This window comes from Heptranchias perlo, chromosome 13, assembly GCF_035084215.1.
Source record: "Heptranchias perlo isolate sHepPer1 chromosome 13, sHepPer1.hap1, whole genome shotgun sequence".
Taxonomy (NCBI): domain Eukaryota; kingdom Metazoa; phylum Chordata; class Chondrichthyes; order Hexanchiformes; family Hexanchidae; genus Heptranchias; species Heptranchias perlo.
The window spans coordinates 52652611-52670117 of record NC_090337.1 but is presented as its reverse complement, the minus strand read 5'-3'; the positions used below and the strand labels follow the sequence as shown (position 1 = coordinate 52670117).

General features: G+C 44.7%; 1 protein-coding gene across 2 annotated transcripts in view; it reads left to right on the top strand.

The window, feature by feature from the left end:
- Positions 1–17507, top strand: part of ppp2r3a (protein phosphatase 2, regulatory subunit B'', alpha) — a 292006-nt gene that overhangs the window by 149616 nt on the left and 124883 nt on the right. For both annotated transcript variants that reach the window (XM_067995503.1, XM_067995504.1), the window contains one exon: positions 1210–3901. In XM_067995503.1, the coding sequence (XP_067851604.1) occupies positions 1790–3901 (2112 nt within the window). In that variant the 5' untranslated portion in view covers positions 1210–1789. The remainder of the gene's footprint in view (positions 1–1209; positions 3902–17507) is intronic.

Genomic DNA, 17507 nt, shown 5'->3' with positions numbered 1-17507 from the left:
CTCCGAGAACTCCATGTTACTTGAACTCCGGCCTCTTGTCCATCCCCCACTTCATTCACCCCACCATTGGCGGCCGTGCCTTCTGCTGTGTAGGCCCTAAGCTCTGGAATTCCATCTCTATCCTTTCTACCTCTCCAGATCTCCCTCCTCCTTTAAGACCCTCCTTAAAACCTATCTCATTGACCAAGCTTTTGGTCTTCTGTCCTAATGTCTCCTCCTTAGGCTCAGTGTCAATTTTTGTCTGATTACACCCCTGTGAAGCATCTTGGGACATTATACTACTTTCAAGGTGCTATATAAATGCAAATTATTGTTGTTGTTTATGGAGTCAAGGGAGAGCACCTACTTTGCATGGGGCAGGCAAGCATAAATGTCACTACGGGTGCATCACTGGTGCCGAGCTGCCCTATACAGCCATAAACTCCAGTGTCCACCCACTATTGGTGGGGGGGTTGCTCAGGCCCATTTCCGACCCCAGCCATGTTCTCCCTGGCCCTGACACAATTTGTCCTTGTAAAGAACAGATGGAGGTTCCATCACCTACAAGGCAAGTTGGAAACTCCCAGAATTAGTGGCAACTGGATCTTTGCCATTTTCCGGTTGGGGTTGTGGGGGGTGGGGGATTTCTGACAATCTCCCACCGGAGTTTTGGCAGGAGATAAGAAGGAACTCCTGAGGAATTTTTACCTCCGAGTGTCAGCAGACAATTTGACCATGAGGATATCACTCACATCCTCTCTAGTTCTCACGTGACTTCCATGCATATGAGAAGGAATCACTCACTGCCAATTAGAAGCAGGAACCTATTACTCACTTTTATCTACATTTTACAGAGATCTTTTCCTTGCTTTTTTGTGTCCTTGTGGTCAGTGCTACTGTGATGCATTTTTGCAACACTATAATTATAAGAAGTTTAATTATTCAAAAAGAAATTTTTTGCTTAGATACTTTTCTTTTTACCTAACATTAATGCAACAAAGCAACTATCTCTACCCTCCCCCACCAGCAATATTGGTGCACACAAATAATTACATTTTAGTTAACCTGGTGACAAGATAAAAGGATGTTTTATGTAAGTAATGCGAGAATCTGATTGACTAGCATGGACTTAATTAAATAATGAAACACTAAATACAATTTTTTTCCTCATGTAATGAGTTAATGGCTTTACAAGTCACATTGTTGCTTCTCTCTCTCTCTTCCATTCAGTGCTTGAGGAACAGGACGAAGGCTGCTGACACCGAACAAGTCTATTGAATTCTGAAGCACATCTGCCGTACACATTCGGAACTCAGCAGGAGACTCCATCCCCTAGCACAATTAGTTCACGTTTGAATATCTGTTTGTGGATTGTGATGCCGTTTAGATGCTTTGACAGGCCTGTGACTAGGCCATATGCCCAGGTATTGAGAATGGATACCAACGTCTTGGCTGCGGTGAACTTTGCATCAATTCCCTGAGTGAAGAGTATAACATTGACGAATGACATGTGATCATCTGACCCAGAGAAGTCTTGACTGACACAGTAATAGCAGCTGCAATTTGACCACACGTCTCAATTGCCAGCCTCAAAAGGCTCGTAAGAGCCAAGCACTTAGAACCTACATCTGTAGTTACAACCTGATTTGTTCTCAAAAAGGACTTCTAAGGATATTCAGGTTTCTACTGAGAATGACGCAGCTGGAACCCTCAAGGCCATCAATTTAATGGTTTAGCATAACTGTAGCCAGTGACTATTAGTCATCTTGTGATAAACGGTAGGGGGAAGTTTCCCCCGTGATTCTCCACTATGGCAGCAACATACAGACTTCTTGTTAGCACTGTGAACTGCTACAACAGCATTATAATTGATCAGCGTTTCCAGCATACTGTACACTACTGTAATGGGTCCTGCCAAGCCTTCCCGAATGCTGCTGGCATCGACTGCAATGTGGTCCACCATGCCATCTGTTCGGAGCTGCTGAGTCCTGCAGCCCTTCCCTCATCCAGCCTAAGATTCACAGGTACTCAGGACTTGACCCACAAGTTTCTGACTGCTGAAAACCTGACAGCCTCCGCTGAAGTCGCTGCAGATGATAGTCACCAGCTTCTGCCTGGCGTCACCAGAGTCAAAAAGGGAATGGGCACCCAAGGTTTATCCAGTCTAAAGGACATCACCGGTGATGCCATAAATCTGGCAAGTGGAAAAATTAAAGAGTTTTCATTTGAGAAAGTGAAGTGCCCCACAAGCCATGTGACCTTCAGGAAAGGAAGGAAAGTAAAACCAGATATGGCCAGCAGAAAATCTGCAGACTTTGACATAACTTATAACCACATTGGCAGCAATGAGAACTGTCCTCCTTTTGGCTTTGCACAGAAAACAACTGTTGAGGAAAAAGAGGCAAACCTTAGCACATTGCATGAACAAAATATCAACAATTCCACACAGTTGTATCTTCAAAACTTCTCAGAAGACAATTTAATTGCCAAAATTTTAGAAAAGCACAAAGCGGATAGTTCAGGCTCAGGAGAGGACATAAGGGTTTGCCTGGATATTCTGCTGAAATGTTCAGAAGACCTAAAAAAATGCACAGAGATTATTAAGCAATGCATAAAGAGCAAGTCCCTTAATAACGATGATAGTGATGCCAGCAACAATCCAGATATAATCTACAGAAATGTAATGGCAAGACTTTCAAGCTACCTGAAGAAGTTGCCTTTCGAACTTGAACATGGGTTATCTGGACGAGCTAATCAGCATGATCTGGCTGAACTGGTAAACAGCCTGCACAGTTTGCAGCAAATGCCATATCCTCCATTTGGGAATGACCAGCCGCCCAGATATGAGGATGTTGTCCTGTCATCACCATCACCATCTACCAATCTACCTCTTCCTCCAGTGGATACACAAAATGTCCATAGAGCTACTAATTGTAACAATATGAAACCTGTTGAAAGTGCTTTTGGTCCTTCATCAAATGGTAGTCTTCAAAACAATGGTATCCAACAAAAAAGTTCAACTGCTGTAAATCAACCCCGTCTACTACCTCACGTAATTCCACTAAATCGCTCTGAGAGCTGTTCCTCTTCAGACTCGTTCCTGTCCAGGAGTAGTGATAGTATTTCTAAAATACCTATGGAGCCTCTTTATATTCAAGAGGATTGTGATGTTGACAAGGTTTTGGACCAGGATTCGAGATGGAAAGGTTATTTCAACTTTGGAATGGCTGAAAACAACCTTCAGCCTCAAAAACAGGTTTCTCCTGCTGACTCTTATAACAGAGTAGGAGATGCTGGGGTTGGAATTAGAGATAATATGGGGGAAAATAGATTCTGTATGCAAACAACTTCTGACTCTTCCAGCTTTCCCAATGATTCTACGGAGCCCTTGATAACAGGATCAAAAGCTAAAACAGAAAATGATAAGGCGAGCCAACAAGAAGAAATTGAAAAGCTACTGATGGATTTGGAATCCTTTTCTCAGACCATAGACTCCAGGCAGGAATATGATTCTTCTACAAACAATGATATTGGTTTGAAGAATTATAGTCAACAATCAGGACAAGTTAATTTTTTGACCACTGAGTCAGGAAGTAAACACTTAGAAGCAACACTCCGAGAAACTGCGCCATTATCTTCTCCCACAAAAGGAACCAATGTAAATAAAAATAATAAAAATGAAGAGGATGATGCAGCCCTGCTCTTACGCATCCTGGAGAGTATTGAGGGCTTTGCTCAGGAGCTGGTTGAACGTGGGAGTAGTAAGGGTATCTTGGCAAGAGAAAAAGAAGTAATGTGGATACTCCAAGACACATTATCACAAGCTTCTGAATCTTGTAAAACTACACGCTCAACACAGCCAGTTGTAGCTAAAGACACCGGCTCACATCTATCAGTTCAGCAGACACCAGAGGTGATCAAGGTAAGACAAACTGTACACATTATATTTGATTTGTGACATATAGCTTCTTATTCAGTTGTTACCCTTTACATAATTTTGAACAACCCAAACTATCAACAAGAGAAAATCCCTTCAGTTTTTTTTTACTTCAGACATATGTTGAGCGATTTTCCCTTTCCCACGATATATAACCCCACCCCTTTGGTCTACTTCCTTTATATTGTTTTCTTCTCGTTAGTGGTGATTAGATGCCTTGCTAACTCACTTGAGTATATTAACCAATTTTGTGTTTCAAAACTAGAACCTTAAACTTCAATGCTGGGTGTTATCCATTGTCAGATGGGGTAGCCATATCAGGCAAGTGAGGATCATACTGCATTCTTCCTGGAATATGCCAGAATTCTTTCTATTTCAGTCCTGGAACTCCCAATTTATTTATAGTTGCAAGATTCCTGCTACAAGTTTTTAAATGAAGAGGTCACAAGCAATGCTAGCACGGGTACGGTAGCATAGTGGTTATGTTACTGGGCTAGTAATCCAGAGGCCTGGACTAAAATCCAGAGTCATGAGTTCAAATCCCGCAACGACAGCTGGCGAATTTAAATTCAATTAATTAATTAAATTCAATTAATTAAATTTTAAAAATCTGGAATTAAAATACTAGTATCAGTAATGATGGCCATGAAACTACCGGATTGTCGTAAAAACCCATCTGGTTCACTAATGTCCTTTAGGGAAGGAAGCCTGCCGCCCTTACCCGGTCTGGCCGATATGTGACTCCAGACCCACAGCAATGTGGTTGATTCTTAATTGCCCTCTGAAATGGCCTAGCAAGCCACTCAGTTGTAAAATCTCGCTACGAAAAGTCATAATAAGAATAAAACCGGACAGACCACCCGGCATCGGACCACTAGGCACCGGACACGACAACGGCAAAACACCAAGCCCAGTCGACCCTGCAAGGTCCTCCTTACTAACATCTGGGGACTTGTGCCAAAATTGGGAGAGCTGTCCCACAGACCAGTCAAGCAACAGCCTGACATAGCCATACTCACAGAATCATATCTTTCAGCCAACGTCCCAGACTCTTCCATCACCATCCCTGGGTATGTCCTGTCCCACCGGCAGGACAGACCCACCAGAGGTGGCGGTACAGTGATATACAGTCAGGAGGGAGTGGCCCTGGGAGTCCTCAACATTGACTCTGGACCCCATGAAATCTCATGGCATCAGGTCAAACATGGGCAAGGAAACCTCCTGCTGATTACCACCTACCGTCCTCCCTCAGCTGATGAATCAGTCCTCCTCCTTGTTGAACACCACTTGGAGGAAGCACTGAGGGTAGCAAGGGCACAAAATGTACTCTGGGTGGGGGACTTCAATGTCCATCACCAAGAGTGGCTCGGTAGCACCACTACTGACCGAGCTGGCCGAGTCCTGAAGGTCATAGCTGCTAGACTGGGCCTGCGGCAGGTGGTGAGCGAACCAACACGAGGGAAAAACTTACTTGACCTCGTCCTCACCAATCTACCTGTCGCAAATGCATCTGTCCATGACAGTATTGGTAGGAGTGACCACCGCACAGTCCTCGTGGAGATGAAATCCCGTCTTCGCACTGAGGACACCATCCAACGTGTTGTGTGGCACTACCACCGTGCTAAATGGGATAGATTCAGAACAGATCTAGCAGCTCAAAACTGGGCATCCATGAGGCGCTGTAGGCCATCAGCAGCAGCAGAATTGTATTCCAGCACAATCTGTAACCTCATGGCCCGGCATATTCCTCACTCTACCATTACCAACAAGCCAGGGGATCAACCCTGGTTCAATGAGGAGTGTAGAAGAGCATGCCAGGAGCAGCACCAGGCGTACCTAAAAATGAGGTGCCAAACTGGTGAAGCTACAACTCAGGACGACATGCATGCTAAACAGCGGAAGCAACATGCTATAGACAGAGCTAAGCGATTCCACAACCAACGGATCAGATCAAAGCTCTGCAGTCCTGCCACATCCAGTCGTGAATGGTGGTGGACAATTAAACAACTAACGGGAGGAGGAGGCTCTGCAAACATCCCCATTCTCAATGATGGCGGAGTCCAGCACGTGAGTGCAAAAGACAAGGCTGAAGCGTTTGCAACCATCTTCAGCCAGAAGTGCCGAGTGGATAATCCATCTCAGCCTCCTCCCGATATCCCCACCATCACGGAAGCCAGTCTTCGGCCAATTCGATTCACTCCACGTGATATCAAGAAACGGCTGAGTGCACTGGATACAGCAAAGGCTATGGGCCCTGACAACATCCCAGCTGTAGTGCTGAAGACTTGTGCTCCAGAACTAGCTGCGCCTCTAGCCAAGCTGTTCCAGTACAGCTACAACACTGGCATCCACCCGACAATGTGGAAAATTGCCCAGGTATGTCCTGTCCACAAAAAGCAGGACAAATCCAATCCGGCCAATTACCGCCCCATCAGTCTACTCTCAATCATCAGCAAAGTGATGGAAGGTGTCGTCGACAGTGCTATCAAGCGGCACTTACTCACCAATAACCTGCTCACCGATGCTCAGTTTGGGTTCCGCCAGGACCACTCGGCTCCAGACCTCATTACAGCCTTGGTCCAAACATGGACAAAAGAGCTGAATTCCAGAGGTGAGGTGAGAGTGACTGCCCTTGACATCAAGGCAGCATTTGACCGAGTGTGGCACCAAGGAGCCCTAGTAAAATTGAAGTCCATGGGAATCAGGGGGAAAACTCTCCAGTGGCTGGAGTCATACCTAGCACAAAGGAAGATGGTAGTGGTTGTTGGAGGCCAATTATCTCAGCCCCAAGGCATTGCTGCAGGAGTTCCTCAGGGCAGTGTCCTAGGCCCAACCATCTTCAGCTGCTTCATCAATGACCTTCCCTCCATCATAAGGTCAGAAATGGGGATGTTCGCTGATGACTGCACAGTGTTCAGTTCCATTCGCAACCCCTCAGATAATGAAGCAGTCCGAGCCTGCATGCAGCAAGACCTGGACAACATCCAGGCTTGGGCTGATAAGTGGCAAGTAACATTCGCGCCAGATAAGTGCCAGGCAATGACCATCTCCAATAAGAGAGAGTCTAACCACCTCCCCTTGACATTCAACGGCATTACCATCGCCGAATCCCCCACCATCAACATCCTGGGGGTCACCATTGACCAGAAACTTAACTGGACCAGCCATATAAATACTGTGGCTACGAGAGCAGGTCAGAGGCTGGGTATTCTGCGGCGAGTGACTCACCTCCTGACTCCCCAAAGCCTTTCCACCATCTACAAGGCACAAGTCAGGAGTGTGATGGAATACTCTCCACTTGCCTGGATGAGTGCAGCTCCAACAACACTCAAGAAGCTCGACACCATCCAAGATAAAGCAGCCCGCTTGATTGGCACCCCATCCACCACCCTAAACATTCACTCCCTTCACCACCGGCGCACTGTGGCTGCAGTGTGCACCATCCACAGGATGCACTGCAGCAACTCGCCAAGGCTTCTTCGACAGCACCTCCCAAACCCGCGACCTCTACCACCTAGAAGGACAAGGGCAGCAGGCGCATGGGAACAACACCACCTGCACGTTCCCCTCCAAGTCACACACCATCCCGACTTGGAAATATATCGCCGTTCTTTCATTGTCGCTGGGTCAAAATCCTGGAACTCCCTTCCTAACAGCACTGTGGGAGAACCGTCACCACACGGACTGCAGCGGTTCAAGAAGGCGGCTCACCACCACCTTCTCGAGGGCAATTAGGGATGGGCAATAAATGCCGGCCTTGCCAGCGACGCCCACATCCCGTGAATGAATTTAAAAAAAAATTTTTAAAAATGCTGTTCCACAGAACTGCAACAAATGGAAGATGTTTGGTCCATTGGTTTATTGTAGAATTTCATTTTGCTGCTAAAACTGAAAGATATAGATTGATTTCTTCTAGGCCATTTAAAATGGAAATATCCTTTTTAATTTTGATAGGCACAAGATACATCTGAGAAATAATTTTTTTTTCTTCTGCACATGTCCAAAATAAAACATGTGCAAAGATGTAGGAGTGTACTTCAAACACACTTCAACTGCCCCACAGACTATGGGGAAAAAAACGAGTCAGCATGTGTTGAGTGGTGGATAACATGGTGGGGTGAAAGTGGTCTTGGGCGGTAGTGCACCCCACCTGATACTCTATTCCATTGACTTCAGAAGAGAATCGGGCGCAGTGTAAACGAGCTACCGACTCTCTATCCCTTGTTTTGCACTAACGCCCAAGACCATCTTCACCCACTGTGGATTTTTTTAAAATTGAAAGCCTTAGGGGAAATCTGACAATAAAGCTTCACTGTTTTGTATATAACGTCTCCAGTCCTACATTTGTACTCAAGGTGCTTATATGACAACTACATCCCCAGCCATCGACAGTTATTTAAATACAGTTCCTGTGTCTCCAAAAACAGTTGTTAAACATTTTTTTTTGCAAATGAACTGCATATTCTGTTTGCAAGAACATCTGGAGCTCGATTTTGGAATCCAAGTGTGGGTGCATTGGGAGCAGGGGGGCTCCGAAAATTGGGGAAATCCCGAGCGGGTTTGGAACCCGGCTCCAACTCGCAGACTTCCAGGTTCCCCACTGACATGTCCGGGTGCGCGCGCCTCACGAATACGGAAGTCCCACCGGCAATTAAAGCCGGCGGGATGACAGTTAAGAGAGTTATTTAGATAGTTGAAGTTACTTGAAGCACTTAATTTTGTGCACATTGAGGCAGGGGTCCGATTTTAAGAGCTGGCTCCTCGGGACAAGGGATACCCCCTGCACACGTGGCTCATGACACCTCTGAGGAACCCCATCACCGAGCAACAGCGTCGATATAACGACAGCCACAGTGCCACCAGGTCTATAATTGAACATGCAAAAGGGCGGCTGAAGATGCGATTTAGATGCCTTGATGGCTACAAGAGCAGGTCAGAGGCTGGGTATTCTGCGGCGAGTGACTCACCTCCTGACTCCCCAAAGCCTTTCCACCATCTACAAGGCGTGTGATGGAATACTCTCCACTTGCCTGGATGAGTGCAGCTCCAACAACACTCAAGAAGCTCGACACAATCCAGGGCAAAGCAGCCCGCTTGATTGGCACCCCATCCACCACCCTAAACATTCACTCCCTTCACCACTGGCGCACCGTGGCTGCAGTGTGTACCACCTACAGGATGCACTGCAGCAACTCGCCAAAGCTTCTTCGACAGCACCTCCAAAACCCATGACCTCTACCACCTAGAAGGACAAGGGCAGCAGGCACATGGGAACAACACTATCTGCACGTTCCCCTCCAAGTCACACACCATCCCGACTTGGAAATATATTGCTGTTCCTTCATCGTCGCTGGGTCAAAATCCTGGAACTCCCTACCGAACAGCACTGTGGGAGAACCGTCACCACACGGACTGCAGCGGTTCAAGAAGGCGGCTCACCACCACCTTCTCAAGGGCAATTAGGGATGAGCAATAAATGCTGGCCTTGCCAGCGATGCCCGCATCCCATGAACGAATGAAAAAGAAGTGTATTTGTGGAAGACCTTCCTCAATTTGCATCAAAGTCATTCTTTATACACATTTTCATAATTTTGCTAGAAATAATGGAAGAAAGAAATCTTCCCCAAGCTGATGGTTTCTGGAGAATGACTCATCTGTTTTTGTGGTTTTAGTTTTTAATTAAATTCATGAGATAAATTCTAATAAAGATGGTAAAGGAACACCACTTAGAGCTGCCGATATATATATTAGTTTGGGACCATCAGTGGTAATATGACAATCTCAAAGGAATGTAAATAGGATTACGTCATTACATCCAGTAGAAGGAAATGTTGACTCTGAGATTATTAGAATTATTTGCTGCCTCTATGTTGATATAATAATTTGTTTTGGAGATATATTACTCCACGTTTATGTACACATTTGACGTGTCTCTAGGTAGTAGGGAGAAACTTTGAAAGTAAAAGTGGAGCTAAATATTCCCATCAGTTCTAAAATTTTAAGCTCTGCGTAAATTCTAGGTATTGGAGACAAATGAACACATCAGGCATAATTTTATTCAAAGATTACAATCTATTTGATGTCAGATTTTCAAACACATTTAGACAGATGTAAATTCCAAATGATTATGTTGTGTAATCTTTTAATATTTTTTACATTACATTTCCTTGGGTTCTCATTGTTAACATGTTCATTAATATCAAATTGCACTGATGAAGTATAAAGTTGAAGTTTTAATCACTGGACTGCTGAGTTCAAAACACATATGGAGATTTCACCACATGATAACTGAACTACCTCAAACTCAGTTGCTCTCAATGGGCAATTCTCACTAGCTCTCAGCTGAGTTGGCTGGCAATGAGAGAGAAAAAAATGTAGGTAAAGAGGTCTGACCAATCAAATAAAGTATGCCAACTGTCCTTAGTTGCTGAAATGTTTTATCTTGAGCTATATTATTCATTAAATTTTGCCCTTGCAACATCCATTAGCCAGACAATACTGCCCTCCTTTTTATTTTGAGACACATTGGGGTCAATTTTCAGATGGTCGAACGGGTGCGTTCGTGGTGGGGGGGCTCCTAAAATTGGGGATTCCCGGAGCTGGTCCGGAGCCCGGCTCCAACCCGCCCATTTCCAGATTCCCCAATGACGCGAATCAGTGCGCGCCGCAGCCCCCCCATGTGGGACTGCCACCGGCAATCAAAGCCGGCGGGATCCCACTTAAGATCATTATCTGGGTACTTGAGGTCGTTTACAGACCTCATTAGTTGGAGATTTTAGGAGGATTCGGATTTTGGACTACCCAAAGCTTGTTTCCCATGCTGGGGGAAACACTCCCTGTTTAAACAGACGTGTTGCAGCCAGCAGCCAGTGGCAGCTGCAAAGGTCCATTTAACAGGTGTAGGGTAAACCCTCATTCATTGCAGCAGGGCACTCAGTCACCTCAGACAAAGTTTTGCCTGCCACACCGTTGTCTCCACACTCCAAATTATTAAATCATATCCTAAACTCTGCTGTCCAAACACATTTACCTACTTTGTGGACCCCCTCACACTGACACCGTCAGGATGTTGGGGGGGGGGGGGTCCATTACTGCATTCATCATTCCATTGGAGGACGACCGACATCACCAGCCTCACCAGGCATGCCGTCCACCTCCGCCACATGGAGCTACACAACACAGTGCTGGGCAACAGGCACCTGCACAAAGTAGTTGTGCAACTACACATACACCCACTGTAGGGTGACCCAATGGGTGGCATCAAAGGTGTTCATGGAGAAACTCATGAAAGGGCATTATTGCACAAGCCAGTCAAGAATGGCCAAGACGTGGCAGTAGTGGTGACAATATAATATGTAATGTGAGTTGATCAGAAATCAAATATAAGTAAAGACCATGACAAACCCTCAAACACCCTTGTGCATCCCCTTCATGCTCACGACACGTTTGCCTTACGCTTCCAACTACACATACGTGATGCATGCCCTATGGCTGCAGAACAAGTAGTGGCAAGTTGGGTGAGGCTGACCATGAAAGAGATGCATCAGAGGGTGAGTATGAGATAGAGCCATGATATTGTATGAGGATTGGGTTGAGTGGTAGTGGCGGGATGAGTACTGGTGAGGTGAGTAAGTGCAGGTAAGATGAGGATGGGCTTTGAGTGGGTGTGAGGAGTGATGTGATAGAGTAGTGTTCGCATGTACAGAAGGAGATGTGGGATGGGGGCGGTGATGTGGAAGACGGAGTGTAGGGGAATGAGTAAGTGTACTCACTTCAGCTGACCTACGTAGGTCATTGAAGCTCCTCCTGCACTCTATGCAGGTGCATGGTATGTTGGTGGTGCTGGTGACCTCCTCTGCCACCTCGATCCAGGCATTCGTGGTGGCAGAGGCAGGCCGCTTCCTCCCGTCCGCCAGGGAGAAGAGCTCTGTCCTCCCCCTCCTCCTCACCCCATCCAGTAGGACCTGGAGTGAGGCATCATTAAACCTGGGAGCAGCCTTCCCCCTGGGCTGCTCCATGCTGTAATTTTGCCTCTTCACTGCAGCATCAGTCAGTGGAGGATTGCCCCTTTAAATGGGGCTAGTCAAGCTGACAGCCTATGATCCGGATGCACAGTCCACCCGCTGCGCAGCTTTCCAGCGTGAAATCTGGAAGCCGAGGTAAGTGGCTTCAATTTACTTACCATCGGGTGGGGAACCCACCGATTTTACTGGGCGGGTTACCCACGTGCCCAGTCGACCCCCCACTGGCAACCCGCCTCCCTCCTAATATCGGGCCCATTACCTTCCAATGAAGGGCGTCATCTCTTTCTTTTGTTTTCACGCTTTGAAGGTTCTCCCTGGACCATATATTTCTGCAGCCAAAAGGATACGGCAGGCAGCCAATACTGTCTCTCACCTGTCATCTAAGAGGCACACAAAAACAACACAAGCCATTTTCCCTTTCCCTTCTGACAAAGCATCCAGCCTTCATCTGATGCTCCTGCATGATGCAGCTGAGATTGGAAACTCAACAGAACTAGTGCTCTATCCTGTATCTCTTTACTTCACAAGTCTTGCGCTCCTTTTCAAAAGATACAAGTATAAAAGCTGAAACAAGAATATTAAAGTTGTGGGAGCATTACGAGATTTAATTCTTATTATTGAAGACTAAATGCATTCATTGAGTTTAATTGAAATCAAGTTCTAGTTTGTACTGCAATATAATCTGTGAGGAAATAAACAATTATGCAGAGGGCAATCAGCACAAATCATAGCTTTATTGTGTAACTCATAGCCCATGCAGAATAAACCTGTAATCCAGCGAGCAATGCCAGTTATTTTGGCATGGGTACTTGGCACAGGTATAGAATACATATTAATATCAGTAATGGTTTTCATAATCATAATAAACAACAACAAAAATATCAATTTAACTGTTTTGTTATTATGGATGTCAGACACTGTCGTTTTTTGCAAAGCTCCCTTTTGTAAGCTACTAAAACATTGAATTATATTATCTTTTGCTCTTTGTATTTCAGCTAACACCCAGTATTTCTGCATCTGTTTTCCCTTTTCTTCATATGGTTCTGATTTCTCTTTATGAAGTGCTTTGGAACGTTTCTTACATTAAAGGCACTATCTAAATGCAAGTGGGTGTTGTTGTAACCCCTCTGAAATGTGAGATTAGCACCAGTATGGCTAAATTTGAGTGTGGCTTTATGCTCTGGATACAAACTAAAGATTCCTTAAAAAAAGGTTGCTTGGAACCCAGACCTTTTTCCTTTAACAGCTACAGTATTGGAATGAATGGAGCTTTTCCATCTTTGCTAGAGTTGAATCCAGGCTGCAAGGTTTAGGAGTACAGTGCTGTAACCTATGGTAACTCTCAATCCCTCAGCAATCAATGCCCCGTCTGCCTTCAATCAACGTACAGTTCCCCATTGATCAACAACCAGTTCCCCAGTAATCAACTCTGAGTTTGAATTTTCAGTGCCCAGTCGGTGCCAAGTTAAAATACAATTGATTCACTTTCTGTTGAGGAGCTGGATGCGGCAAGTGTAATTTTGTAAACATAGCATAATGACATCGTTAATGAACTCAATCCACAATCTAGGCTATAATGATCAGCAGATATTGCCATCAGCACCACAAAACAAACTTCTTATGTAATGATGTGTAGCTTTGTGTATTTGCCTACACAATAGGAGTCACAGAAAATAATTCATTGTGCAAAATATTTTGAGACATTTCAACAAGACATTTCCACTACCTTTTGTGTGAAGAAGTTCTTCCTGACATCACCCCTGAAAAGCTTAGCTCTAATTTTAAGGTTATGCCCCCTTGTTCGGGACTCCATCACCAGAGGAAACAGTTTCTCTCTATCTACCCAATCAATTCCTTTAATCATCTTAAATACCTCAATTAGATCACCCCTTAATCTTCTATATTCAAGAGAATACAAGCCTAGTCTATGCAACCGGTTCTCATAATTTTACCCTTTTAGCCCCAGTATCATTCTGGTGAATCTGCACTGCCTCCCCTCCAAGGCCAATATATCCTTCCAGAGATGCAGTGCCCAGAACTGAATGCAGTAGTCTAAATAGGGTCTAACCAGAGTCATAACTTCCATCTCTTTGTATTCCAGCTCCCTTGAGATAAAGGCCAACATTCCATTAGCCTTTTAAATTATTTTTGTACCTTTCCACTAGCTTTAAGTGATTTCTGCACTTGGACCCCCAAATCTCTCAGCTCCCCCACTGTTCCTAGCTTCTCACCATTGAGAAAATACTCTGATCTATCTTTCTTAGGTCCAAAGTGGATGACCTCACATTTCCTCACATTGATCTCCATCTGCCACAATTTTGCCCACTCATTTAATCTATCAATGTCCCTTTGCAACTTTCTGCTCCCATCTACACTATTTACTGTGCCACCTAACTTGGGGTCATCAGCAAACTTGGATATATAGCTCTCTATTCCTTCATCTAAGTCATTTATAAATATAGTGAAAAGCTGAGGCCCCAGTACAGATCCCTGGGAGACACCACTAGTCACATCCTGCCAATCATAGTGCATACCCATTATCCCTGCTCTCTGCCTCCTACCTTCTAACCAATTCCCTACCCATGTCAATAGGTTGCTTCCAATTCCATGTGCTCTCATTTTTGTTAGCAGTCTCTTATGTGGAACCTTATCGAATTCCTTCTGGAAGCCCACATTAATAACATCCATAGACACTCCCTTGCCTACCACGTTAGTTACTTCCTCAAAAAATTTAACTTGGTTAGAGTTAAGAAACAATATAGGTGCCATCACAGTACTGGGTGTGGGCCACCAACTAGTGGGAAGGATATAGATCAACAAATTTGCAGGGAAATTACAGAGAGGTGCAAGAACCATAGAGTAGTCTTAATTGGGGACTTCAATTATCCTAATTTAGACTGGGATAGTAATAGTGTAAAGGGCAGAGAGGGGGAAGAACTTCTGAAGAGAGTTCAGGAGAACTTTCTTAGAATCATAGAAAATTTACGGCACAGAAAGAGGCCATTTGACCCATTGTGTCCACACCGGTCGAAAATGAGCCATCTAGCCTAATCCCACTTTCCAGCACTTGGTCTGTAGCCTTGTCGGTCACGGCATTTCAGGTGCACATCCAGGTACTTTTTAAATGAGTTAAGGGTTTCTGCCTCTACCACCCATTCAGGCAGTGAGTTCCAGACCCCTTACACCCTCTGGGTGAAAATATTTTTCCTCAGCTCCCCTCTAATCCTTCTACCAATCACTTTAAATCTATGCCCCCTGGTTATTGACTTCTTGATTACTATGTTTCCCACCCAACGAGGAAGGAGGCATTGCTGGATCTGGTTCTGGGAAATGAGGAGGGTCAAGTGAAGTAAGTGTCAGTAGGGGAATATTTATGGAACAGTGATCATAGTATCATAAGATTTAGATTAGTTATGGAAAAGGACAAGGAGCAATCTAGAGTAAAAATACTTAATTGGAGGACGGCCAATTTCATTGGGTGGAGAATGGATCTAGCCTGGGTAAATTGGAATCAGAGATTGGCAGGCAAAATTGTAATCGAACAATGGACGGCATTTAAAGAGGAAATGGTTCGGGTACAGTCTAGGTACATTCCCACGAGGGGGAAAGGTAGGGCAACCAAAACTCCCTGGATGACGAAAGAGATAGAGAGTAAGATGAAGCAGTAAAAGGGGGCATATGACAGATGTCAGGTTGATAATGCAAGTGAGAACCAGGATGAATATAGAAACCTCAGCGGGGAAGTGAAAAAGGAAATGAGAGGGGCAAAGAAAGAGTATGAGAATAGACTGGCAACTAACATAAAAGGGAACCCAAAAGTTTTCTATAGGCATATAAATAGTAAACAGGTAGTAAGAGGAGAGGCGGGACCGATTAGGGATCAAAATGGAGACCTACTCATGGAGGCAGAGGGCATGGCTGAGATACCAAATGAGTACTTTGCATCTGTCTTTACCAAGGAAGAAGATGCTGCCAAAATCACAGTAAATAAGGAGGTAGTTGAGATACTGGATGGGCTAAAAATTGATAAAGAGGAGGTACTAGAAAGGCTGGTTATACTTAAAGTAAATAAGTCACCCGGTCCAGATGAGATGCATCCTACGCTGCTGAGAGAAGTAAGGATAGAAATTGCGGAGGTACTGGCCATTATCTTCCAATTATCCTTAGATATGGGGGGTGGTGCCAGAGGACTAGAGAATTGCAAATGTTACACCCTTGTTCAAAAAAGGGTGTAAGGATAAACCCAGCAACTACAGATCAGTCAGTTTAACCTCGGTGGTGGGGAAACTTTTAGAAACAATAATCCAGGATAAAATTAACAGTCACTTGGACAAGTGTGGATTAATTAAGGAAAGCCAGCATGGATTTGTTAAAGACAAATCATGTTTAACTAACCTGATTGAATTTTTTGATGCGGTAACAGAGAGGGTTGATGAGGGCAACGCAGTTGATGTGGTGTATATGGACTTTCAAAAGGTGTTTGATAAAGTGCCACAAAATAGGCTTGACAGCAAAGTTGAAGCCCATGGAATAAAAGGGGCAGTGACATCATGGATACGAAATTGGCTAAGTGACAGGAAACAGAGAAATGTGGGGAATGGTTGTTCTTCAGACTGGAGGGAGGACGATGGTGTTCTCCAGGGGTCGGTACTAGGACCACTGCTTTTCTTGATATATATTAATGACTTGGACTTGGGTGTACAGGGCACAATTTCAAAATTTGCAGATGACATAAAACTTGGAAGTGTAGTGAACAGTGAGGGGGATAGTGATAGACTTCAAGAGGAAATAGACAGGCTGGTGGAATGGGCGGACACATGGCAGGTGAAATTTAATGCAGAGAACTGCAAAATGATACATTTTGGTAGGAAGAACGAGGAGAGGCAATATAAACTAAATGGTACAATTCTAAAGTGGGTGCAGGAACAGAGAGACCTGGGGGTATATGTGCACAGGTCGTTGAAGGTGGCAGGACAGGTTGAGAAAGTGGTTTAAAAAGCTTATGAGATCCTGAGCTTTATATGTGGAGACATAGAGTACAAAAGCAAGGAAGTTATGATGAACCTTTATAAAATACTGGTTCGGCCACAACTGGAGTATTGTATCCAATTCTGGGCACCGCACTTTAGGAAGGATGTGAAGGTCTTGGAGAGGGTGCAGAAGAGATTTACTAGAATGGTTCCAGGGATGAGGGACTTCAGTTACATGGATAGACTGGAGAAGCTGGGGTTGTTCTCCTTAGAGCAGAGAAAGTTGAGAGGAGATTTGACAGAGGTGTTCAAAATCATGAGGGGTCTAGACAGAGTAAATAGAGAGAAACTGTTCCCATTGGCGAAAGGGTCGAGAACCAGAGGACATAGATTTAAGGTGATTGGCAAAAGAACCAAAAGCAACATGAGGAAAAACTTTTTTCACAGCGAGTGGTCATGATCTGGAATGCACTGCCTGAAAGGGTGGTGGAGGCAGATTCAATCGTGACTTTCAAAAGGGAATTGGATAAGTACTTGAAAGAAAAAAAATGCAGGGCTACAGGGAAAGGGCAGGGGAGTGGGACTAGCTGGATTGCT